This window comes from Meles meles, chromosome 6 (assembly GCF_922984935.1).
Source record: "Meles meles chromosome 6, mMelMel3.1 paternal haplotype, whole genome shotgun sequence".
In the NCBI taxonomy this organism is placed as follows: domain Eukaryota; kingdom Metazoa; phylum Chordata; class Mammalia; order Carnivora; family Mustelidae; genus Meles; species Meles meles.
In genome coordinates this window covers 51,089,273-51,115,140 of record NC_060071.1, presented here as the reverse complement: position 1 = coordinate 51,115,140, position 25,868 = coordinate 51,089,273, and the positions used below count along the sequence as shown (strand labels likewise).

The following is a 25,868-nucleotide window of genomic DNA, read 5'->3' as shown; positions in this document are numbered from 1 at the left end:
CATGGAGTACTCATTCAGTGATGACTCCCATCAAAGCTAAGATTGATCGCTGTATGACTGTGTATTTAGCACATGCAGAAGTCATTTTGGGCAAATAACGTGACAAATCCTTTTTTCAGATCCCATGTTAGATCTGGATATTCAAGAATTAGCCAGTCTTACTACTGGCGGAGGAGATTTGGAGAATTTTGAAAGACTGTTTTCAAAGTTAAAGGAAATGAAAGGTAATTGGCTCCATCGTGTCTAACACGTTCCTCTCCTGGCGCTCCTCTATTTTATATGGTAGGATTTTGTTTTGTAACCACTGATTGGATTCCATACTCTGGTCTCAGCTGTCTGGAGACACCTGGTGACTGGGGGACTGTGCCATCCTCTGTTGGTAGAAATTTCCCCGGGGAAAGTTTTCCTCTTTCTTCACTCTCTCTCCTCTTACTTTCCCTTCTTCTCTTGCCTCTCTCGGTTTCTTTCAGTGTGTCTCATTAACCTGGAATCAGTAAGATCCCTGCCAGTTTACTCACATCATCCCCATGTGGAAAATCGGGAAGACTTAAACTCCCTAACAGCTGTAATGACTGCACCATAAGCATTTGTCTTTGAAACCCATCTCCCATCTTCTAGCATTAGAACATCCGTACACTCCAGACTCTCCTGCGCTATTAAGCGAATTTCTTAAGATCTGTTTTCCCCCTAGACAAGGCTGCGACGCTTCCTCACGAGCAAAGAAAGTTGCATGCAGAAAAGGTGAGACGACCAGCCACGTATTTATTGAGTATCTATGAGAACGTCCGGTGCTGTTAGAATTAGGTATCCCACTCATTGACTTCTAGGTGTCTCAGTGTGAACTTTTCGTTGGATGGTAGCTTGGAATGAATTGAATGTTTACACAGTAGTTATATAATTGCTGTAGTCAAACCAAGATTTTTCAAATGTTGAGTGACATGGAACTTTCATTGAGACTCAGGATGTTTGCCTTCCTAACTGTTGGGCTGGAAAACCCTTAGTCGTTTTGTTTTGTTCTGTTTTGTTATTACCAACGCGACACATGTTCTTGGCAGGAAATGTATGTGGTTTATGGTATTTCATTGTATGAATGTGCCCTCATTTATCCGTTTCCCTTTTGGACATTTAGGTCATGTGCGTTTTTTTGCTTCTATAAGTAGAGAAGTTGTGCATAATCTTACACACCATCACCTTTGTTTATCACTCTGATTTCATCCTTAGTGTAAATTTCTAGAAGTGGAAGTCCCGGGTCAGGTTCTCCAAGGGTTTGGCTACCCAGGGCTGGAGGGTTGGAGGGCAGGGTATAGAGGTTAGGCCTTGATCAGTTCAGCATATTGACTGACTCATGAACCAAGCTGCAGGGTATCTCTTGCCTAAAATGTGCTGCATGTTTCTCTCCACAGGTGGCCAAAGCCTTCTGGATGGCAATTGGGGGAGACAGAGATGAAATCGAAGGCCTTTCCTCTGATGAAGAACACTAAGTTGCCCGCACTAGGGTTTGACTGCCTCAGACTCTTCCCTGCTGCACCCAGTTCTGTTTGGCCAGACTTCCCAGCATCCTGTTGGCCTCCTGACTTAGTTCTAGGGCTGCCTTATTTTTAGTTTTTAGTAGGGGGTAGTGGGGCTTTTCTCCCTCAGTATAGTGGAAGGGAGTGAGGAAGGTAACGCCAGCAAGGAGTGACAGTTTTCCCAGTACAGAGGCCTGGGTGATTTGCCCCAGCTGCAGGAGGAGGCCACCATGCCGTTCCTGGCCCACCTTTTGCAGTGTCCTCTGCAGTCACACTCTGTCACTGTGGATCAGGAGCTGGTGCCACCTTTCCTCGGGCTTCTGGATTTTCTGCCCGCAGGGAGCTTGCCCACCCTGAGCTTTGGTGCTTTCGATGGTAGGGAAGGAAGCAGCAGACTTGATTTGTGCCACTGGGTAGGTGGGCCTGGAGTCAGTGGCTCTCAGCTCAGTCTCGCGCTAAAAAATGTCTCCGGCCGTTTCCTGTGAAAGAGTGTCTCAGCTCACACCAGAAACTACTGAGAAACGAGGGTGAATTTTTAGACGATGATAGAGGAGGCCAAGGTGTCCTCCTCTGGTAGGGATAAACAAACCCATCTACCAAGTTGCTCTTATGGGGGGTGGGGTGGGGGTTTGTGTTTAAGAGAGAGAAAGAAACTTCAGGAATTCCCTGTTCTGGGCCACTGAAGCGGTCTGTGACCTTACCTGGAGGCTTTTGCATTAATCCTACCAGGAGGAAACTTGTCTTCCTGAGAGCTCGTGAGATATCAGAGCTGTGTTGTCACACTTTATACCCTCAAAACAAGGCAGCTTTCCCCTCTTTGTCTCTGAGAACCCAACAGATCTCTGCCAGCACGGTCACACTGCAGGGTGGGTGAGCCGGAGAAGGAGGGAAAGGATGTGAGAGGTTAGGCGGTGAAGCTCTGAGGGCCAGTGTGACTTACAGGGCTCGGAGTGGGGCCTCAGCTTTGGGGGAGCCAATGCCCACAGGGAACGTTTCCTAAAGAAGGGTGGGAAATATAGCAAACAAAAATCCCTATTTCTGTGTTTGTAGACACTTGGGAATGTATGCCATTGACCTTCACTGTGGTAGCCATTGCCACGATTCTAGACTGGTGCATGGTGCCCCAGCTGGCTGGTGCTGGCGAACAGGCTGACAGCCACTCCTGGCTTAGCGTGGACTGTGAACTCCTTAGGTCACCAGCAGAAACAAGCTTCAGACCCCTCTGTGCCCCACTAATCTCTGCAGAAGGAATGGCGGGAGGAGTGGAATGCTCCAGGTCCTGGACCAGGGCAGCCTTGACCAAGGAGGGGAAGGTTTCAGTGATTGGAGCATTCAGGAAGAGCCATCATCGCAGGCAACATTGGCAGTTATCTTGCTTGGTGACCCTTTCTCCCCCCTTTCCTTTTTTTTTCCCCCCTCCTCTTTTAACAGTTCTGAAGGTCTTTGAGACAATAGTTGATCAGCATTCCGTCATCTTTGAGGTGGCTGCTTTAGCTGTTGATAAGAATGCAAAGGAAGTTGGCTCTGGGGTTGCAAATGAAAGGCAGAATATTCTTAAAACATGAAGGGTTCCAGAAAATATATCAGGTCACATGGTTAGGGAAGACAGACTAGAAAAAGCTGTGAACGTGATTTTCTGAATTAAACAAAGCCAGGTGATTAAAATATGATTTATTTATGAAGTCTGTTAATGTGTGTTATGATTGTTGTTTTTAGCAGGGCCTGTGTTGGGGAAGGCTTCCTTCACACTGGGCATAGGTAGTGAATAACTGGAGAATTGGTCAAACTCACAATTTTGGAGTCTCCCACATACATGTGTATCAACTGACCTTTTCAAGACCTTAGCGTTCGGGGCATCTGGATGGCTTATGGGGTTGAGCCTCTGCCTTCGGCTCAGGTCATGATCTCAGGGTTCTGGGATCGAGCCCCGAATCTGGCTCCGTACTCGGCAGGGAGTCTGCTTCTCCCTCTGCTCATCCTCTGCTCATGCAAGCATGCATGTGTGTGTGCAAGCTTACATGTGTGCACACACACACACACACATACACTCTCTCAAAAACAATAAAAACTTAAAGACCTCAGCTTTTTGGGGCTGTTGGCCCCTTCCAGGGGACACCGGGGATAAAGTGTCCGGTGCTTGTCTCCTAAAGGCCCATGGTAAGAAGAGTGATCATGAGCTAATAGTGTAATAAAAGTTGTCTTCTACCTGGCCACCTGCGTGGCTCAGTCGCTTAAGTGTTTGACTCTTGATTTCGGCTCAGGTCATGATCTCAGGGTTGCGAGATCAAGCCCTGAGTTGGGCTCTGCACTGGGCGAGGGGTCTGCTTAGGATTTTCTCTTTCCCTCTGCCCCTCCCCACCCCTCTCCCACTCCAAAAAAAAAAAAAAAGTTGAAGTCTATCTAATGTGATCTATGTACATGCCAACACAAGTTACTATGGACTGTCTGGGATTTTAAGTGAGACTCGAGTTTTTCCCCCCAACATTTCTAACAGAGTTGGGCATGTAGTAGGCCCTGAATTTTGGCATCGATTTGGATATGCTAGTTTGAAAAAACTGATGACAAAAGTTTGAAGGTCCACGAGTGTTGGAAGGTAAGGAGAGACAAAAATAAGCTTTTTTTTTTTCCCCTGAGAAAATCATGTGTTATGTAATAATTTTAGAGTGATGAAGACATAGATATTTTTATAATTTTAAAATATGTTATCCTGCCAGAGTGTGAGAAGATTGACAGAACCAGTTTGCTTTCTATTTATAGAACTTGGCCACATCTAATTCAGAGAAGCAAGAGATTCAGGGACGCTAGACTTGGACGGCTGAGTAATATGGGATGTGGTTCAAGGACCATCGAGCATATCAGGCCATCACTGCAGACTACTTGTAACTCATGAAATGTGATCTATGGCTCCCTTCCTGTTCCCCACTGTGGAGAGAAGGGGATCAACACCGTCACTATAGCTTGTTGGATTCCCTTAACCTCAGGCCAGTCTCATAACAATGGCCATCAAGAGAGCACGTGGAGTGCCCCTTGCCCTGGGCTGGCCTGCCACAGAAAAGCAGCCTTAGAAGAATTACTGTCTGAGGGTAAGCTGAGAGCTCCGTGAACTATTCTGAGTGCTTGCGGACGCAGAGCTAAATTTAGCGAACATGTGTCTAGTGTGGTCAGAGGCTCTGATTCATTGAATGTTCTGATTGATGGAGACAGAGCTTCAAAGAATTGTGTAATGAATTAGAGTCCTTCACCGCCCCCCCCCCCCCCAGATTTAAAGCAGTCACACAATTTAGGTACGGAATTCTGTCATTAAATACCAAATCTTATTGGAGGACTCCAGGTGGAGGAGATGGAAAATCTAGTCAAGTGTGTTCCACCTTCATGCAGGAGAACACCCTGACGATGAACTTCCCTGGAATTTGTGTGTCTCCTAAAAGCAGGCTGAACGTGCAGGGTGAAGTTCACAGTTTGACTTAGATTCCACTTAGGGTTTAGTGTAGAGATCCATCCTTGCGTCTCTGGCATAGAAGCTGTTGCAGAAAAGATTTTAGAAATTCTCGGTTTCACATTCTTGGCACTATCTAGCTTGTTATTAACACCTTGAGTCTTGCTCTTTGTGCGGATATCTTTATGCAGAGTTTGGTGTGTGTGTTTTAGCACTAAAGCCAGAGTCTAGACTTGGAAGCAGTTTGCTCGATGCTGAGGTGTTTCTCTGATGTGCAGAGTGGAGAATTAGGAAGAGAGGTGGTAGCAACCACATGGGCCATTTGTTGGAACACCACCGAGCCCCATTCCAGCCATGAATGATCCGTGGTTCTACCTCGTTTCCTTTTGAAAAAGTACTGATTCAGAACCTGGACCTCATGGTTATTACTGCAACTTTTAGAACACAGGTTTGGGAAGAAAAAAAATTGTCCCTCTAGCAAGCTGTCATATCTGTATCTATCTGTTGATAGGTCTAAAGCCTCTCTCCCTACGAGCACAAATCTGGGAGGCATAAACAGTCACTTAAAGCAGGTGTTGACCAGCCTCCGTGGTTCTCGCCTGTGGAGGAGGTGAGCAATCATTGCCTCCCCTTTTCTCTTACCAACGAGGTGGCTTCCATGCTACAAAATGGGGGCTAAGTGAGGTCTGGGGTAGGAAACGGCAGTTTGGGAGGCCATCCTCTTCATCTGAAGCCCAAGGACAGAGTCTGCACCAATCCTGCCACTCTGGAAAATTCTCAGGATGTGGTCAGTGGGGAAGTTAGAAGGCTTCAAGGTTGGAGTTGACCATAAGGCATTCCTTATGGAGGAACCATAAGGCGTTCCTTTACCCCACCGGTTTCAGGGTCCAGCACTGCCTGTGAACCTTCCTGGTGCCAGGCTGAGCCAGGTGTGGCAGAGACCACAGACTTGGGGAAGGATGTGGGTTCTCTCTGGAAGCTCCTCATCCAACCCAGGTGACAGAAGGGGGCAAGCAAGACGAGGCCACAAAGGTGGCATGCTGGGGGAGCAGGTGAAGTGAGGTGGCCAGCCTCAGTTGCCATGGGAAGGGGAGACTGGAAAGTGTACCTCGGAACAGCCCTATCAAACCTGGGCCCACACTGGAGCCACCTGTAGGGCCCCAGCCCAGAGTTTCTGGTTCACTAGGTTCCAAGGGGAGCCTGGGGAAGTATGTTTTGACTAGCCCGGGTGCTTACTGATGCTGCTGGCCAGGGTCCGCACTTTGAGACCCACTGACGTTGAAGAAGTGATACTTAAATTCAGCCAGGGGCTCAGGTATGAATTGGGACAGATGGGTGAGCGGAGGCAGCAAGTTCTCGGTGGAAGTTGCAGCACGGACAGAGATGTGGAGAGAAAGCAATTGGAGGGCACCTGGGTGGCTCAGTGGGTTAGGCTTCTGCCTTCTGCTCCAGTCATGATCCCGGGGTCCTGAGATTGAGCCTGACATCGGGCTCTCTGCTCAGCAGGGAGCCTGCTTCCTCCTCTCTCTGTCTGCCTCTCTGCCTGCTTGTGATCTCTGTTAAATAAGTAAATAAAATCTTAAAAAAAAAAAAATGGGAAAACCCTCATAGTCCAGTTAGAGAAACGGTGGTAAATAGGGATGGAGTGAAATGTGGAGAAAACCTTGAAATGCTACTATGTGGTGCCAGTGCCTACTCGGGAGGTAATCAAGGAGGCCAACGGGTCTGGAGCGGAAAAGACCTAACCACAGTTACATTGCTGGGAAATCTGGCAGCAGTAGTAGCCAAAACTAACTGATTAGCACTACCTGCCTGGAGAGCTGTGTTGAGAAGGATTCTGAGGCTGAGAACAGACCCCACACTGGGATTTGTGGGTTTTTTTTGGATTTTTTTTTTTTTTTTTTTGTGGATTTGTGGTTTTTGCTGTGGGTTGAGAAATGGCATGGTGGTCCCCGGACTGGAGGGCACATGTTAGCAGGACAGTAGAGTAGCTGGGATCAGCAGGAATCCGGAACGAATTGGAGTGGCCTGCCTTCACGCATGTGTAAGGACTTGCAGGGTAGCACAGTGGAAGCAAATGTAAAAGATGTTGCTAAGATAGAAGCTGTGAGATGTGGCCAGTAACTGAGTCATTAATTCAGCAAAAGGTGGGGGCCCGAAGAAGGCAGGGCTGTGAGAAGACGCAAACGCTGCTCTCTGGGAACTCAGCCTCCAGGGGAAAGCAAACACGGTTACCACACAGTGGGGCTGACTGGCAGTATAACCTCCAGGAAGGGGATGTCCACCCTGAGTCCCAGAGCACTGGTGACAGCGCTTGGGTGACCTGCTGGGGTGTCGGGCAGGCCCGGGGCGTGGGTGTGGACTGGGGAAGAGGGCTCCTTGTCACGGAAAGGAGTCCATAAGGAGCTCCACCACCTGTTCACTGCCGGGTTGCAGACTAACAGTGAGCTGTGACAGCCACACAGGGGCCAAGTGCCGAGAGCCCAGGGGTCCCTGATAAAGGCTTTGGAGCTTGTGCTGTGGCCTGGGGCATCTAAGGTCATGCAGATCACAGGGCTGTGTGGATGATGCTTTCCCGGGAGCACAGGTGGAGGCGGGGAGCTATTGAGAAGCCCATGTGGTCTGGGTGCTAAGGACCTGAAGTACAGGGCAGGGGGCGTGGATGAGCAGGACTGGGTGGACGTGGGGTGAGGAAGTGCAGGGTGACTGTGGCTTCCTGGCTGCTATGCCAGAGGAGAGGGATGTGGTTTAACGAGGGCAAGGATGAATTCCACTTCCATGATCGTGAGTGTGAGGTGCTGTGGCATCTCCGTGCGCCAGTAGGCTGTGGGATACAAGTCTGAAACTTGGGACTGATGTCTGTGCTATAAATACGGACTTGGGAGTCATTAGCATTAATGTGGCTTGAAATCATGTGGGGAGATGAGGTCACTGAGGAAGGAATGTCAAGAGTGCATACAGTGGCCTGGGAACACCAACCCGGCTGGAGTAGGCACAGGCCCAAGAGAAGTTTGCCTGAGAGGGCCAGGACAGGGAGTGGGGCCTTCCCGAAAGGGAGGCTTGCTCAGCAGGGGATGGAAAGCACGGGAGAAAAATGCCTTGGACCTGTTCAGGACTTGGAGAGGGGGAGGGGGACAGGTGGGCAGGCTACTGATCAAAACTGAGAGTCCCCCGAGAGTGCCAGCTTGAACGAGCTGGAAGAGGGGACGGGTTGGGGCTGCTGTGGTTTGGGTCCCATTTACTAGGCAACTGGAATTTTAAGTTGTGGATCTGAAGGAACAGGTAGAGTTGGGAATTTGAGTCACTTGCTGAGAATACTGGCTAAAACCTTGGGGAAGACAGGGACAGGATGGTAGAACTAATAATTCTGAAGGTAGGACTTCACTGCAGGCCGTGGGGGCCCAATCTCTAGGCCCAGAGGTGCTGCCCCTGTGAACTTGGCCTCTGTTCAGGTGTGGGAGGTGTTTGGGGAGGTCCTTAGCAGGAAAAAGTTGGACAGGTAGCCCGGCTGGAGGATTATTCTAGCCCCATGCCATTCCCCACCCCTGAAAAACTTGTCTATTCATTTTAATCTTGTTTCTTAATCCACATTATCTGGGGTCAGTAAAGATTCAACCAAGTAGTCTATTTCTCCTTGGGAGTTTTCACAGGCACTGACCAAGTCCTTGGAGCTGCAGTGTGAAAACCTTTAGGAATCTAAAACTACCTCCATGCCTGCGGGGGGATGAATCTGGTGGCACTCATCTTTCCTGTACTTGAAGGCCTCTGATGAGAGATTGGATGCAACATGCCAACGCAGGGATGGCAGCGCTGGGACTGGTGCGGTGCTTAAATGTGGGAAGCGAGGGAGAGGCACCTGGTGTGACACGCCTGACCTTTGCTGGGCTGAGCTGGGGTTCCTGTTGTCACTGGAGGGCGGCCAGGCACTGCAGGGTACCCTGGGTGAGTGGAAGGGGCAGAATGGGGGGTGGGGATGAAGACGTTTCTGAAGCCCCTGGGACCCCCTTGGGGCTCCCTTTAAAATCTCCCCACCCGGCAAGAAGAGCTTTTCAATGAAAAGTTTATTAGAAGGGCACTTACAGGGGAAAGAGATGACACAAATCTTTAACAATAGGGGTAAAATGCTTAAACAGGTGCTCTGCTCTTAAGATACAAAAGTTAGAAAAATCTAAACCACTATAAATACGTACATGCTTTTTACAAAGGTGTTCAAAGGTCAGGCTGGCTGAGAAGTGAAGTCCACCCAACACCCTCCACACTCTGTCCCCGCCCCCCCCCAACCCCACCCCAGAGAGTCTGGAAGAGCCTCGTTGCCACAGCAGCAGGGAGGTGAGTGAAGAAGGGGAGGGAGGGGGCTCTGGTTCCATCCCTGTGGCTGGAGATCTCACTGTTCTGAAGGGAGAGGGGTTGGGTTCCGAGGTCCCTTGGGGAAGAGCCTACAGCCCCCCTCCCATTTGTGCATGTTGCCAGTTTGGGGGGGGGGTGTGGCTTCTGGACGCTGAGTGCTGTGCCCTCAACCAGCAGCGTTCAGAACAGGTTGGGCCCCTGACTCTTGCCCAGAGAGACCTTTCTGACTTTCTCCAAAAACAATTAAATAGTTCTCTGTCTTGAATGGTTTTAAGAAATTATTACATAAATATAAAAACACCAGAATGCTAGAGTGTACATTATTTCAGCATAAAAAGTCAATTACAGAATCACTGAGAGCATTTCTCAATCCAGTTTACATGATCAGCTAGCTGTGTTTCTAGAAAGTTGCCTGGACCTCATCATGTCCCCACTGCCTGCCACCCTTCCATGAGAGACCCCTCCTCTTCGTGTTGGAGCCACAGCCTGCTGGGTATGTGTTTTGCTTTTTCTATTCCCTTGAGAAGTAGTGAATCCTCCTCAGATGGATGATCTAGAAGGGAACATTGAGGCCCCGAAAGAAAGATGGTACAACACAGCTGTTGCGTTTTTAGTAAATTGGGGACATTCTATAGATCTTGGGGCCAACTCCCAACTCTGCCCCTTAAAGTCACACAGAGCCCAGCATTAAACTCAGGCCCACTCTTGCTATGGGTAACCCCCCTGGGAAACTGGCCTGTGAACAGTCCCCAGATTCGTCTTCCTCATCCTTTTAAGGACAACAGAGAGGGGCCTCAGGTGAGCTCTGGGCCTGGGGAGAGACTGGTACGAAGTCTCAGAGCAGCTGGGGGCCCAGGCTGAAACCCCATCTGCCTTCTCCCCAGACTACATACATGCGTGTGTGACATGAACATGCTACTTAAAGCCTTTTCCTGCAGTGTGAGTAAAAGCACTTAGCCCCAGGATAGGTCCAAACTCTAGGAAGCCAAGGGAAGATGGAGGGGGAAAAACTAAGCACAAGATACGTGCTACAGCTCATTCCAATACATTAATGATTTTTAAAAAATCACCACGGTCAATAAAAAAATACAACACAGACAACATAAGGACAATGGGAAAGTCTGCCAGCAGCCTTGCCCTTGTGTGTGCGCGCGCTTCCTAAGAGGAGTCAGAGTCCCTGCTCCTGACTCTCAGCTTGTCTCAAAATGTCAGATCGTCTGCAGCCCGCCAGGAAGGTGGCCAACTGAGATGATGTTCCAGCACAGGCCTGTAACCCGAAGCCGCCGGGGCAGCTACCTACTGGGCTGGTGCTGGAAGGACCTAAGTTACTAAATAAAGTTGGGAAGAGGGGTGGGGGAGGAAAGGAAGAGAAGAGATGGTGGCTCCTGGGGGCCTTGCGCAGCTGAGGACCTCAGGCCCCGGGCTAGCTCCTCCGGGGCTCGGGGCAGCATCAGCCCCAGGGTGAAGGCGACTGGGTGGGGAGTTCCACCCAGGACATAACAGTTAAAACTGCCCTCCACCGCTGCCTCCGGACTACCCTATTTTCTCCTGCCCCTATCAACTGTCCTTTAAAAATTCTCTTTAACATGAAAATGCCATTCCTACAACAGGATTTTCAAACTAAGGAAACCGCTTTGTGACTTAAAGGCCACTAATATGACACAAGTCCCACCCACCCCTGCGCACCACCACCCCCAGTCCAGCTGCAGCCTCTCTGATGGGAAGGGCACCAAGTCCTCACCTCTAAGTCTGACCGAATTTCTTCTAGAGGTGGACTTACCTACATTTTCCTCTCACATCTTCCTCCAGGGGTCTAGTCTATAAAGAAAAGGGGCCAAGTAAGCTTTTGTAGAAACACAAGACTAAGACTTCACACCTCCTAAAAGTCGCCCTCAGCCCTGAGCATCAGGGATGCCAAGACACCATCCAGGCGCAGCCACCAGATCGCTCAAACCGTGCTGTACGTGAAACGAGTCCCCAAGAAACGGGAGGACGGCGCTGTGTGCCACAGGAAGGCCTAGGAGGAGCAGGAGGCCGATGAAGAACGCAGACCCTCGGAAACTGCTGCCCTGGTTTCGGGGGAGGGCACCATGGCACCAGCGGAGGCCGCAGTGGAGGGCCCCCACCACAAGTCTCAGACCTGACCAGGAGCACGTGTGCACATCCAGGAGGCCCAACCGGCTTCCTGGAAGCAGCAGTCGGCAGATGGCTTCACAGCAGGTGAACTCCGGCCCCTCGGTGTCTGACCGTCTCAGGGAGAGGGCGGTTGTGTGGGGTCTCTGGGCTCTGAGTCAAAGACCAGCATTGGTCTGGCAAGGTGCTCCTCCTATCTCTTCCTGTGTCCTTGGGGAGCTTGGAGAGCAGCTCTCCTACCTGGAAACCACACAGCTGGAGCTGCGGGGGCATTAGGATCCTGCCGGGGAGGCGCCGGGAAGCTCCCACTGTCTCCGTAAGGCATCAGAAACGTCATCACATTTGACATTTATACCCGCCAGAAGTAGACATTTTCTCCCCTTCACCTGGAATCAGACAGGACTTCCATGGGAAATCCCTTGGCTTTTCCTGGTAGAAATCCATGCAAAAAGATGGGATAAAGTCATTTCATACAAAAACAGCGACGAAGAATAAAGTCCCAGCCACAAGTGGCAATGCTGTATTCTGCAAGAGGCCAGTTGAAAAGGAGGGATTTTTTCCAGTTGAAATAATTTATACCAGTTTCCTCACTAATTGCCACTGGGAACAGTACATCTTACACAGTATAGCTGCTGAAGTCGTCACTGATGATTCTCTGACATGAGCCAGATAATCTTACATCCCTTGGGGGGAAGACGGCACACCTCTGTGCTCCAAGGCTCCAATTTTCCAAGGTGTTAAAAAAAAATTTAATAGCCCTTTTTCATTTGCCTATGTTGGCCTGAGATTTTTTTCCCTTCTGGTGCATTTGCTTCTGTTAATTTCAGCTTCCAGAAGTGCTGGCAGGTGTCTTCTCAGCAAAACCTGGAAAAGCTTCACCTTGAGAGAGAGAGGCTGCCAGCCCCCCCACAACGCTGGTTTTCCCCATCAATGTGCCAACCCAGGATTTTTTTTTTAAATATAAAATAAACATTTAAACGAGCATACAACAAAGCTCATTTAATTAATGCAACTGACTATGTAAACCAAGAGAGCCGGATGCATGAGAATAGCAAGTGAGCTCTTACAGAGGACTGCAGACCCACGGAATGGAGCGTTGCCTCTGCTCAGACCCCACTGATGCGACAGCTGCCTCCTGCCTCACGTTACCATCTCACGTGCTTCAAATCTCTGAGATTAACGCGAGAAGAGAAAATAGACATTGCATAAGCGCTGAGTCTCAGCAGATCTCCCAACTGTTCAAAGTGAGAAAGGACAAATTTGAAAGGAGGGGTCTCGTCCACTTTCCCCACTGTCCACAAGCGCATGTTCTGAGCACGCTGGCTCACCCTTCTTGGGATGCTGTCAGAGGAAAGGGGACAGATGCGCCCACTCAAGTCAATCCGGCTCCTGGGGTACAGGGTCTGCTGGAGTGCTGGGGCTCAGGAATGCTCAGCTGAAGCACTGGTCACAAGCGCCAGAGGGCTAGGCATGAGGTTCGCTTCCGCCCCTGCAGGCTCTTTCCCACCTAGAACACCCAAGGTGAGTTTCACACTCCAGTCCGGACCCAGGGCCATTTCCTGTTGGACAGTGACATCCCAGATTGCTGTCATTAAATCCGAAGGGGACTGGGAGGAAGGGGCAGGTGGTGAACTACTACCTGTTTGCTCAAGCTGCCAGAGCAGAAGCCGTTTCTTGCCCTGCAAACGGGGGCCACAGGGCACATGTGTTCGGCAGACACAGCTGTTCAAAAAATCCATCTCTGGGTTTGCTTTTGCGTTTTGGAAAACAGGTCAGTGCTGCTTTGATTGAGGGAGAAAAATTTCTTCTTCATTGACAATAGCGAGTTCCAATTTTCTCCTCCTATGCGGCCTTTCCCCCCAAAGCCCACCCTCCCCCCACCCTCCCCCTTCACACCCAGTGTCTCTAAGACACACTGGAACAGCGGATGCTCGGGGAGCCCATCTGGGTGAGGACCTTGTCAAGCCACTGCAAAGGCCCATTCAGGTGCAGCTCGATCCAGCAGGGGGTGCTGGTCACGGTCTGTCTCCTGCAAGACATAGGGAGAGGGGTGGGATGGGAGACTTCAAAAATGTGCAGAAGGACACACATACAAGTCAGAACACCTCTTCCTGCTTTGATGAGAGTCCTCTAGCCAGAGCCAGAGATAGGCCCGTGGCGCCTTCCTAGACCCTGCTCTAGAGGAGGATCCAATGACTTGCTGAGACCGCCAGGGCAAACTCCTCCAACCAGGAAGAGCCTTGAACAAGTCAGGTTCTCTCTCCAGGGAAGGAAATAGCCCTCCAAGGGTTAAATGTGTGAGGCAAATTCCAGGGTATCCTACTTGTCCACCCGTTTCTGTGACAGGCCCCCCGTAAAGAACTTCCAGCCTGAACAAAGGTCTCCCTGGGTCCCATCTGTCCTGAATGGGCAGCCTCAGCTCCAGGGCCAGGTCCAGTCCCAGCAGGCCCTGATGACGTGTGTCTGTCTGATGGAGGGGTGTTTTCTGCACAGCGCCGACAGAATCCACATGCCATCAGTTCCCAATGTGCTGATATAATTCCCATCTATGGCCTTATTTTGGAAAATCTTACGAGCAGAGCAAGCCATGGAACAATTACTGGAAAAAACCAAGGCACACCACACGTTTCTTTTCCCCAAAGCACTTTGTCTAAATTCAGGCTGGTTGATGACGCAGCCCACAGGCGAGCTCCCAAAGGCCTCCAGTGAGCAAAGGCTATCTGCTGAGGCCGGAGGTGCTCGTGCCAGCTGGAGGTGAGAGGCCTGGGCCCAGGGCCCTCCCCGCTGTTGGCCATCTGACAGGAGGGATGAAACCTTACTCTCTCTTTGGCCCAAGAAGCAGAAGGAGGGCAAGACTGTTCTGGGAAGGGGCCGCACCCGCCCATTAGGCAGCTCTGTGGGGCTGCCAGGTGGCCGTGTCGTGGAAGGCCGCACAGGACCCCACGTGCTGGCAGCATGTCCCACATGGTGACACAGTGCCCCCAGGGAAAGGCTTCCACCACCGAGGGACCTCCTCCCAGCACTTGGGAGTTGGGAGGGCCACTGTGGTGTGCAAGCTCGAGGGCTTTTAGCTCGAGGCCACTGCCCTCCTTGCTTGGCCTAGGCCGGGCCCAAGTGGAGGTTTCTAGATGGGCTTGTGGACCCCAGGGTTCCTCTCTGACCTGAAGTGCCTGAGTACAGTCCTCTGGGAAGTCTGGGTGTAGGAAGAGCAAAAGGACCTCTATCTGGCTCTTTTCCATTGGTGTCCAACTAAGTAGTTCCCTTCCCCACTAAAAGAAAAATACTAATTTTGTAACCTTTCACTCTGGTCCCATAAATGATTTCAGCCAGGGCCAAAACGTGGGCTAAAATCTCTCTTGGGCTGGGCCCTCGGGCCTGGGCTCATCTCCTCAGGCCGTCATAACTGGGCTGTAAGTTCTCCTGAGAGGCCTGACTACTTTCATTACTCGGTTAGTCACTCATCCTGGATTTCACAGAGACGCCCCTCCCACCCCAGACCAAGGTGCTATGTTCCCTGGGCCTGTGGTTCAGACACAGGGAACAGCAGCGCAAATACGGTAAAAAGGAGAGGACTTTACAGACCGAAATCCTCTAATGAGAATCTGACTTTCCATAAGTCATGCTCATCTGGATTTCATTACAAACGGTGGCCCAAAGCCAATACTGAAATGGGTTTGGCCTGGGTGCAGAATGACTACAAAACAAAATGGATTCCAAACATCTGGAAAAATGAAGAGAAGGGGGCAGTCACTCGCAAGGCACTGGCCCAGGCTGCTGCGCGGGCTCCTCTGCGTCTGCCACGGGAGCTGGGGGCCGGAGGGCCACAGGGCTTTGGCTCTCACACACTCCAGTCTAGATGTGGAATTAAAAGGGACCAGCTTCGCCAAACCCAAACCAGAGTGCTCTGGGAGATTCAACAGAACAGACCAGGTAGATCTGACCAGTGCTATGTTTAAACCAGTATCTGAAATTCTGAAAAAAATAAATAAATAAATAAATAAAACTCCTTTCTTAGCAAGTAAACTCTGTTCCTTTTTGACTACCCAAATCTTCTCTCTTCCCATCTTCCTCTCAATTTTAATACCTGAGATCCTCGGGGTCACCTCCGTCAGAGGCAGAGTCCCAGAGAAGGGCAGAACAACTCCTTGGAGAGGGTTGTCCTAAAATCATCTGCCCAAAATGAACAACGAGCAAGGAGCCAAGAGGCAGAGTGCTAGGCTCAGCTTTTCCACTAATGATGTGACTTCAGGCAAGTCACTTTCCCTCCCTGGGCCTTGGTCCCCTCATCCATGCACCGGCGGTGGCGCCAGCGTCCCCGCCCAGGGTGATGGTGAGGAAGAGAAGAACTAGAACATATGTGTTTCTGGTGCTTGAGACACTGCCGTGCCCAGCTCTTCCTTACCCAGCGTGGCTTGGGCCCTCCCGGCCCACCGAGCCATGGCCTCTGATCCCTGGTCTCTGCTCTCTGGGGTGAGGGTGGCCTAGCTCATCTCTAAGGGCTCATGCTCTGCTGCTTGACTCCTGTGCAGTCGGGCCCCCATGACGGGTGGCACCCAGACCTGACCTGTATTCCGCTCCCCAGCCTTTGACGAAGCTCATGCGGATGGTGCACATCCGGGTCAACTGGTAGACCGCCTCGAAGCCCTGGTTGACGGACTGAGCCAGGAGGGCGGCGAACTCTTGGTTGTTGAAGATCTTCAGGTTGCACCCTGCCAAGAGAACAAAAACAGTGCTTGTGGGGACAGAGGCATACGTGGCCAGTGCCCCACTCCTGGCTGAAGCCACCCCTGGATCATCCAGAACAGCATACCTCACCCGGCTCAAGTGGCACACAGTTATTCCGTGCGTTAGCCCCATACTCTGCGCTCGGCGCCACGCTAGGGACAGGCCCCCTCAGTCCCTGCCCTTGAAGCCGTCCCCACCTCAGTGGCCAACACGCAGGGCTGGATTCAACACTGGCCTGTGAGCTCCAGCTCCCGGAGCCAGGGAAGGCTGAGGAAGACTGTAAAGCCAGTGACCTGACAACCTGAGAAAGAGTTTGGCGAGGTGGGCCTTTCCCAGGGCAAAAGGGCCAAGGCAGGACTCTAGGGACCAGAGAGATAAGGTACCTAAGCCAGAATGCCCATGGCTGTGTGGGACATGGCTGACCACCCAGACAGCAGGAGCCCTTGACAGCAGGTGCAGGGGAAACAGGCCAGACAAAAGGCTCCTCAGCCTGTTGCTCCAACAGGTGGCTCGGCAGAGGGTCCCAGGTTACCTTCTGCCCAGGCTTCCCTGGTGAATCCACCTGGGACCAGGAAGGAGCAAGAGACTCGGGCCACAGTTTGGCCTTGGGGCACGTGGCTGGGTCAGGGTGACATTCGCAGCAAAGTGAAGATGTGTGTCTAACTCTCCAGGCACTAAAACCCGAGCCAGGCCCAAATAAAGTTTATAATCAATCTCCTGAAATCATACTGCCTGAATGCCTGAATATGTCAATCAGAAAAATAACGACAGCACATGCTAGAATTACCCAACAGGTGAGCTAAGGTGACATTTATTAACAGGCCAACACCAGACTCCTAATCTTGCTGTGTGACTCTGGGCCAGTCACTTTCTCTTCATAAGCCTGGGCCTCCTTTGTAAAATGGGAGGCTGGCCTCCGAGGTCCTCCTAGCTCCTACGGTCTATGAGCTAACAAACCCCACCAAGGCCAAGTCAGTCCTCCCCAGAAAGGTGTGGGGTGGCTGGGGAAGGGAGTAGCCACAAGGCCAGGAACACAACTGAGCTTCCAGTTTTCTTTTTCCCCAAGGGGAAGTCTGGTGACTCGGGACAGCAGGTGGGGTCCGACTCCCAGCGAAGCCAAGAAGCAGAGGGACCACTGGAGTCCACGGTCCCACAGTCCTAGGCTCATCCCAGCTCAGCCACTCCCCAGCCGTGTGCCTCGGGGCAGGTGGCTTACCCTCTCTGAACTTGTCTCCTCACCTGAGAAGCCAGGATAATGGGAGAAAACTGTGTGAGAGCAAAGCTAGAGATGTCCTCTGGAGACACAATTACACAATGCGGCAGGAAATGGCAAGCGCTGTTCTTTCAGACCTTCTGGATTCTTAAGTGGACCCTGCCTAAAGCTCAACACCCGCTATCATCTGCTACCAAGAGGAGGAAACACATGCCACACCCAGTACCAGCCCTGTCACACTCACACTCTGCCAGAAGCACTGGCCTGGGGCTGCGTGTCTGTGAGAAGCGGGCCCTGGCGAGGCTCTCTGCCTGGGTTTTCTAGGTCCGGAGGCCCGGATGGGTCTGTCTCTGCCTGTGTTGCTGTGTAGCTGTGGCCCTATCCAAGCGCCCCTCTGGGGTGCAGCCTGTAGCCATTTCTTGGAATACAGGTGGGATTTATCAGTTCTACTCAGAAAACCCGCAAGAGTTCCCCAGAATAAAAGCAGAACTTTCTTGCGTCCTTCTGCTTTCTAAACATTTCCTGCTTCTTACATGGCCTCTCCAGCCAGAGTTCCATCCGTATGTGCCCTACTCTCCATCACCCCAGGGGCCTTGGCCCATAATGTACCCTCGAGGTCCCCACCCCAACCATCACCCTGTGCCGAATGGCAGCCAGCCCTCAGTGCCTGCATGCCGCCTTCAGGAAGCCTTCCCTGATCCATTCCAACACTTAAATGAGTTTTTCTCCCTGGATCTAAGAGCACCTTATCTCTGCTGCTTCTTTGGTGATTAGTACCTTTCCTTGTAATTAAATCCATCTGTGTCTTTGTCTCATACACTCAGCCTGTCTCTAAGGTCTGTGGGGACAGCAGCAGGGCCTCCCGGACCCCCCTGTCTCCCTCAAGCGAGTTTGTGGAATGAAGGACGAAAGCATGATGCCTGTGCATCTGTGCACACAGGGCAGCAAGCGGGTGGCCGTGGGTCAAAGGCAGAGCCATCAGAGGCTGCGTCTGCTCCCGGGAGGGTCAAGGAGAGTGTGGTCGGTCAGTGAGACACAGACACAGCCCTCCAGGCTGGCGGTACAAACGCAGAGGAAGAGAAAAGGTAAGGATGGAGAAAGCCCCGGCATCCTGTAAGCACCACGGGGCAGGGCCGTGAGAGCTCATACCTGGCGGGATCTTGCAGACGGTGGCGGGGTGCCAGCCATAGCGCTGGTTACAGTTGGGCGACTGAACGAAGATGGCGCTGTCGCTGAGGCACTCTGCGAAGACCTCCCCTCCAATGTAGTACAGCCGCACGCCTCGCCCTGGAGAGATGGGGGTCAGGTTGGACTTGGGGGGCACTGGCCCCAGGGCCAGCTGAGGCACGCCAAGGGGCCCAAGCTGCAGCCAGTGCTCTGAGTGACTGCTTCCCCACCAGCCTCACCGGACAAACAGGACCCAGAGCCCAAGCTTAAACCCGCAGGGGGTGTGGGGGTGACACCAGGTCCCCTAACGCGGGGTGGCCAGTGATGCAGGGAAGGGGCATAGGCTAAGTCTGCATGATGGCCTTGGCCACAGACAAGCCATGGGCCAACATCAAGTTCTCAGCCTCTGAGCCTCCGTCTCTTCGTCCGGAAGATGGGCGATGCTCACACGCACCTCATAGGGCGGCCGAGCCCCACACAGCGCCCGCTGAGCAGGAGCTACAACAGAAACTCATTCAGCAGACATCCCAGGAGCCCTTCAGGACAGGGATGGCTTCATGCCACCCCTGTACCTTCTCCCCTCTGTGCATTTTTCTAAAACATTCCATAGGTTTCTATCATTCACTTTTCCTCCATCTCTTAAATCCATTCCAGATGGACAGCAATTATTTTTAAGTTGGCTCTGCAAGCCGAGCAAGCAGTTACGTAAACACACTGACATGAGTGCGGCTCTCAGCCCGGGGAGGCTCTCTTCTCCGGCACGGGTCGGCCTCTGTTACCGCTTCTGGGGAAGAGGCCCAGAGGGCTGGAAGACGGAGCCAGATTCTACAGGCACAAGGTCAAGTGGGACAGAAACCAGGGGGCCGCTGGGAGTTCTCCCTCCTCGTTCCATGATGGCTCCAGAGCCCCTTTCTCCTTAGTTTGGCACGACACACGAGGGGTGTGGGGGGACTCGGGGTCCGCAAGGAGGGTCCGCTGGATTGTCTGTCAAGAGCAGAGTCAGAGATGGAAAGACCCCGACAAAAAGAACAAAAATGTGTTTTGTTTTGGTAGTTTCTGAACCACTATTTTTAAAATATAGAAAAGCGTGAGGAGAATAAGTAAACACCTATGGATGCCACCCCAGGATCCATTATCTTTTTTAACGTAAAACAAATACGGACGCTGTCTGGTAAGGCTGAGGGCTCAGTGGCAGGGGGCTGTTTGTCACCAACTAGGTCACACTCACGGTGTGGCCTCGGCAAGGCTCTGCTCTCCCGTGGGCATCAGGTTGTTCCCTGGAGAACGAGAACCCAGGTCCAGACCCATGGCTTCCCAACGTTTCATCTTTTAACCATAAAATCCTCTCTTCAAATGAAATTTTCTGTGAAAACTCAAGACATGATATGGACAAGATCAAGATCAAGGGTGCTCTGGTGCACTTAGGACCAGACCCGCTGGTGCCCTGCCCGGCTCCGGGGTTTGCCCTGGAGCCCAGCGGCTCTGGACTGACCATACCCTATTACACCATCTCCCGGGTCTTCTGAGGGACTCAGGATCCCCAAACTACGAATATCCAAGTGACACACAGCTCCCTCTTCCATAAACAAAGTGGTCTCAAGTATGTTCTGGGTGTTAGAAGGTTCTGGCAGCCTGTATGAAATAAAAGATCACTCCAGACACCACCTACCTATCTACCTAGCAGTCAGTCCTTTAGATATCCTTAAGATAATCACATATATTGCCCTTTTCATAGATTTGCCATTTTTATCCCCTCACGTGAGTGTTTTCATCCTTGGGTTTCCCCTCTTCAGACTTAACCTGTGTTTTCGAATGGGAGTGACCAAGCAATGTGAACTTTTCTGGCCTGGCCCCTAAATAGGGCAATACAGAGTTTGGGGGCTGGCTGGGGGAGTGGGTCCTTTCCCCAGGTCCCAGCAGAAGGTACAGCACAGCGGGGGAGTAGGAAGGGCAGGTGGGTTCTGGGCCCAGGCTGCCAGGGCCGCTGGGGGTGGGGAGGGGGGTGGATGAGGAGACGGGGTGCCCTTACCGATGTGCCTCCGCGTAAGCTCCACGGCCGCGTTCCTGTTGACGTTGGAGAGCAGACCCAGGCAGAAGCGCTCCGAGTTGGAGGGGTCGGTGAAGCCATCCACGGTCATGGAGGGCTGCGAGGCGTGGAATGTCTCCCCAACACGCTGGTTCAGTTCATAGTAGGAGATGGAGCACCAGAAGGCCGGCTCGCAGTAGGTGACAGGCTGCAGGTCTGGGGAAACAAGCCAGGCTACTGGGTCAGGGGCCCCCAGTTCGCCTGCTCCCCAGGGAGCTCCCCTGGCTGCTCCGTAAGGCTATTTCTGTACCTCTCTGAGGGTGTTACAATCCCTAGACCTCGTGCCTTGTCCTACGGAAGCCTGCAGGATCCAATGTGATAAAGTACTCTAGTGTTTGGAAAAGGGCTTCTCCACTAGCTTGCCGCTTTCACTTAGTCTTAGCTCATAAAGGGCCCCGTCCTGCCTGGCTGGCCTTGGGTTCAAGCTGTCTTCAAGGAGGGCCAGGCACCACCCAGCACCTGGGCAAGCCCGCTGAACAGGCCTGGCAGGTTCCCCAGGGGTGGCCAAGCCACCCACACGGCCACCTCCCGGCCTGTCGGCCTCCAGAGGGGCTTTCATCTTTCGGCTCTGCCTGGTCTCAGGCACTCCTAGCCTGTCGAGCCTCAGAGTCCGAGCCTGTAAGATGACAAGGCTGGCAAAGCCCGGGCTGTGGGCGGGGGGGGGGGGGGGGGGGGGGGGGCACAGGGCGCTGGGCTTCCCACCACACGCACATGGTCCACAGAGTGAACCCACAGCTATTATAGAAACTATCTTCCAAATGTCTCCACGTGCTGTCTGTTGGGATGGCTGAGACACAAAGCCACCTAAAAGAAATTCTCCATTTGTCCTGTGGTCTCAACCAAGGGCTCCTCAAAACAAAACTGCCATCTTGGGAGGCACCAGTTCTCTTTCTAATAAGGGTTGGGAACCCTGAAATAGAGGTTTCCCATTACACAATCCCCCCCATCATCTTTCCTGGAACTCCCTCACCTTCCTGTCACCTCCGGCCACCCTGGTCCACACCTGTCTGGGCCCCTGGCCCTCCTCCCTGCATCATCTCTGACACCCCACTGGGTCCATGCTTGGCCCTAGGCCAGGCCCCCGTCCTTCCCCCCTGCCATCGGTGCTGCGGCATCCTAACAGGACTCCCCAGCACTCCGGTCCAGCCTCCCTGCCCCGCACGGCCCCAACATGGGGTGGAGTATTGTCCTGACCCCCCTCACTGCCTATATGAATCCACCTCCCTCTTGGAGAACCAAGGAGGCCCCGCCCCTTCTTACTCCTCCATCTTAGACCTCCAGCCTGATCTTAAATATATTTGGAGTCTGCTGAGTACTTAGGGTGCATCTGCGGGATCGGGTACAAGGGACAGGAAAGGCTCACCGTGCCAGCGCTCAGCCCTGGCCAGAAACCCCAGCTCACTGCCTGGAGTGAGAACCCACGGGGAAATCTGCTCACCAGGCCTTTGGAAATGTGTGAAGCACAAGAGGAAAAAAAAAATCAGAAACTCTTCTGGGAGGGGCCTGCAGGGCCGAGGGCCCAGATCTTCTTGTGGGGTCTGTGCCTATGATCCCTTCTCAGGGGAAGGAGAACGCCTACCCCGTGCGTGAGAAGATGCAGATCGGTAACATTCCTGCACTCAGCACAAGCCCAGAAAGCGTCCGTGGGAGGGCTAGGACACCTAGCTTCGCCCCAGTAGCATCAACATCTTGGGCTGATGATCCTTGGACTGGGAGGGAGGGGGGGAGCCCCATCTGTTACAGGCTGTCTAGCAGCACACATCCATCGCCCCCACCCCAGCTGGGATAAGGACAAATGGCTCCAGACACTGCCAGCTGTCTTTGAAGGGGCAGAAGAGCCCCTGCGTGGAGACCACCACCTTCCAGCTTTAGCCAGGTCATGGAGCCCAGGCTTTACCGCGAGGCGGCCCAGAACACACTCTGCGCACCACTTGGATCGGCTGTGTGACTGTGAGCAAACCAGACCAGCTTTGAGGGTTTCAGCTTGCACGTGGCTCCCCACAGCCACAGGGCGGGTGGCCCTCTTCACCAACGCCGCCCAGTCTGTGGACCAACTGGGAGAAATCCCGAAAGCGCGGGGCACGCATCAAGCATTCCATACGTGGTGCTGACGATTAGAACTGAGGATGTACATGAACCTGAGTACGTCCTGCTCCTGTCCCGGCCTCCACTGCGGGGAGGCAAAGTGTCCTTGTCCTCTCCTCTCTTCCCAGGGTGTAGGGAGGGAAGATGAGAGACGGTAGGGGCTACTTTTAATGGGGGAGGGAGGAGTGATGGGGCAGGGGCGACCGTGGCTTGTGGCCTGGCCCCCGAAGTCGGGTTGAGCCACATGGGCCGCATCCGGCTCTGGTGTCACTCCATGCTCCGACATTCCAATGAGATAAGCTACATTTTAAACAATGTGGTCACTAAAATGTGAGCTATGTTGCTTTGGCGACCTTAAAAAAAAAAGAAGAAGAAGAAGAAACCCCAAGAAATCCAAGTATAATCCAGGCACTCAAAAGGGTCGGGCAACGTGCCAGAGGCAAGAAGTCCTGAGCAGGGGCTGCTGACCACCACTGCCCAGGGGCTGGCTCTGCTGGCCTTGCTTTGTGAGCTCTCCCGGCCTGGACAGCCACTGCAACTTTCCTGGAAGACGCCTAGTGCAAACCATCCAGGTCACTGTGCATCTGGTGGGGGTCAGCCTGGAGAGGCAGCTGGGGCTGCTCTGCACTGGCCTTGGCGTCCCCAGCAAAGTACAGAACAGAGTCCTCATCCCAAATCATAAAGCCTTCCAGCACCCTCTGGGCTTAGTGCAGACAGAACAGAGAGAGAGCTTGGCTCCCAGGAAGCCTGGCACAGCCTACCCATCAAAAGAAGAAAAGCCACAGGCCACCCATTGGGTAGCATGGTGCCAGAACCACTCAGGGGAAATGTGGGCTTTGAGGCATCTCAGAACCAGAGACAGGCTTGGGGTCCTGGCCCAAGAGGCCCCCCAAGCAGATCTGAGCCCTTATCTAAACATCCCTGCAACTTACAGATACACACTGGACAATGTGGTGGAAAACACTGGACTCGGGAGCCTGACACATAATTAAAGAGATGCTAGTTTGAGGAGTTGGGGGTATGGGGGAGGGCAGGGCAGTCAGGCCAAGGCCAAGTCTGAAGGGTACCATTTTCCTGAGTGCTGTTTGGATGAGCCGGCCTGTGTTTGGAAGCAGGACTTAGCTGGGGCAGTTCCCCCAGCCATGTAGTCACAAGTCTCCAGAAACACCCAAGACCCAGCCGTGCCTTTCACCTCTGCCCCTCCCGGTGCCTCTCAGCTGTCCCTCCTCAAGGAACCTCTGCAAAGGGAGCTGCAGACCAAAACGTATGGTCGCCACCTCCGGGTTCTCCCTTGAATGGCAACTTATTCTTAAACAGCACATGCGTCCTCATTTTTATTTCCCACCCAACGACTTATCCACATCATGGTTAAGTACAAGAAAAATATATAATCAGGATGCTGGAAATGAGAACATTATAAACAGTAAAACCATGGGTTAGAGTTACTGAGAGAGCACTCAGCCTGGCTCTGAGCTCCCTAGCAGACAAGGCAAAAAGGGAACATCACATGCTACGTGTCTCTGGTTGTGTACAGACAATGCTGACAAGTTCTGCAGGGGAATCAAAGCTTGCCCTGGCCCTAAGTCTCAAAAGAAATCTTTTAAGAAATCAGGTGGCAACCTGAATCTCCTCCCACATCCATCAAGCCAGCCAGCCTGAATTCCAAGAGTCTTCCAACAAACTCAGAGGCCATTTTGCATAAGATCACTCCTTGCAAAGGACCTGAAGACATGCCACACAGAGGCTCCTGTAAGAGGATGACTCTCTAGGGCTAAGGGCACTTGCCTCCCTGACAGTGGTTTTGTGTCTCCAGGCCACAGATTCAGCACACCTGGCATGCTAGACAATGGCATGTACCCCAGGCTGCCCCTGCACACGGCGCTGCTCCCAGGCAGACTGCTGCGTCTGGGCTCATCGCTCCTCCCAGAGCAGAGGTGTTGGAGACACAGGAACGTCCCGCTCCCACCGCTCTCTGCCTCCTGCCCCCACCAGCATGGTATCAGCCAGACTTCTCGAGGGGCGTGGGGCACTTCATTCACAGCTGGCTCCCTGCCAGCCTGACGGCGCTGGCTGGCTTCACTTTTAAGCCCTATTCCAAGCTGGCATAGACTTTCTGTTTTGTTTAAGGAAAAGAAAACAGAATAAAACCCAGAAGGCAACGCTTGGATTAAGGGATGCCTATTAAAAACATGTGCAAGAGATCCAAATCCGGTAAAGGAAAAGGAGTGGGGGACGGCAGGGGGAAATTAACTTTCTACGATGAATCAAAAGCTAGGAGCGGGCAAAGCACCAGAGTCGCAAAGGTCAGAACGTGAACAAACTGCCTTCGCCTGGGCCCTCCTCCCCTGTGGAAGGCAGTGTGACCTCCCGCCCTGGAGATGCCACGCTCTAGTCCCCAGGCACCCCCACGGTCCTAGCTCAGTCCCTGCTGCCTGGGCTGCCCACCCCTCATCGACCCAAGCTCAACCATTCGGCCTGGCTCACATGGCTCTGGAACATTCCCTCACCACTCTGTGCATCAGAGCCACTTGTGTCCCCCAAAGTGAGTTCCTGCAGGCCCAGGATGGCAGTCTCCCCACACCTGGGGCACCAGTTCCAACCCAGCTCCTTAAGGGGGAGGACAACAAAACGAGATGTGCACGACAGCAGCCCCCCGCACTTCCAGCTAGGACCAGTTTGCCGCAGCCAAGGCGCCTATAATTTCTTAAGCTTGAGGAGATCAGAGCCTGAGGAGACCATAGCAAGAGCTGTGTGTGGCAGCGGGAAGACACCTGGAACCAGGCAGGCTGTCACCTGGACCATGGCCTCTTTCAGCAGGAGAGGAAGAGAGCTCCCGCGCGAGGCACTCTGGGAACTGTCACCTGGTCCGGCTCCACTGTAGCCGCTACCCCAGCGGTGCTCCCTGGTACCGCTTTTCCCTCCGTCAAGACCCCTTCCCAAATGTCTCCCTTTAAAGCAAGAACCACTTACTCACCGGCAGGGTCCAGCTCCTTATCTTTTTCCTCTTTCCACTTCCCTTCTCCTTCCCCTCCATTCGGCCCAATCCTTGACTTGAGGGCTCAGGAAAGCCCAGGTGACTCATGGAGCACCATGTGGAAGCACAGGCTCGTCACCTGCTCACACCCCTTCCCTGCAAGACTGAACTGCCGGGTCTCCCCCGAGCCTGCC

At 52.7% G+C, this 25,868-nt stretch overlaps 2 protein-coding genes across 5 annotated transcripts in view; one reads left to right on the top strand and one right to left on the bottom strand.

The window, feature by feature from the left end:
• The window catches only part of AAGAB (alpha and gamma adaptin binding protein), a 48,853-nt gene extending 45,405 nt beyond the window's left edge, over positions 1-3,448 (top strand). Inside the window, exons 8-10 of the mRNA XM_046010206.1 lie at positions 120-224; positions 692-741; positions 1,404-3,448. Coding sequence (XP_045866162.1) covers positions 120-224; positions 692-741; positions 1,404-1,481 — 233 coding nt within the window. The 3' untranslated portion in view covers positions 1,482-3,448. The remainder of the gene's footprint in view (positions 1-119; positions 225-691; positions 742-1,403) is intronic.
• A 5,538-nt stretch (positions 3,449-8,986) lies between these two features.
• The window catches only part of SMAD3 (SMAD family member 3), a 117,554-nt gene continuing 100,672 nt past the window's right edge, over positions 8,987-25,868 (bottom strand). For 3 of the 4 annotated variants that reach the window (XM_046010202.1, XM_046010204.1, XM_046010205.1), the window contains exons 6-9: positions 20,559-20,771; positions 18,512-18,649; positions 15,989-16,133; positions 8,987-13,453 (exon numbers count right to left, since the gene is read on the bottom strand). In XM_046010202.1, the coding sequence (XP_045866158.1) occupies positions 13,330-13,453; positions 15,989-16,133; positions 18,512-18,649; positions 20,559-20,771 (620 nt within the window). In that variant the 3' untranslated portion in view covers positions 8,987-13,329. The remainder of the gene's footprint in view (positions 13,454-15,988; positions 16,134-18,511; positions 18,650-20,558; positions 20,772-25,868) is intronic. The other variant, XR_006818853.1, reaches the window with a different exon arrangement.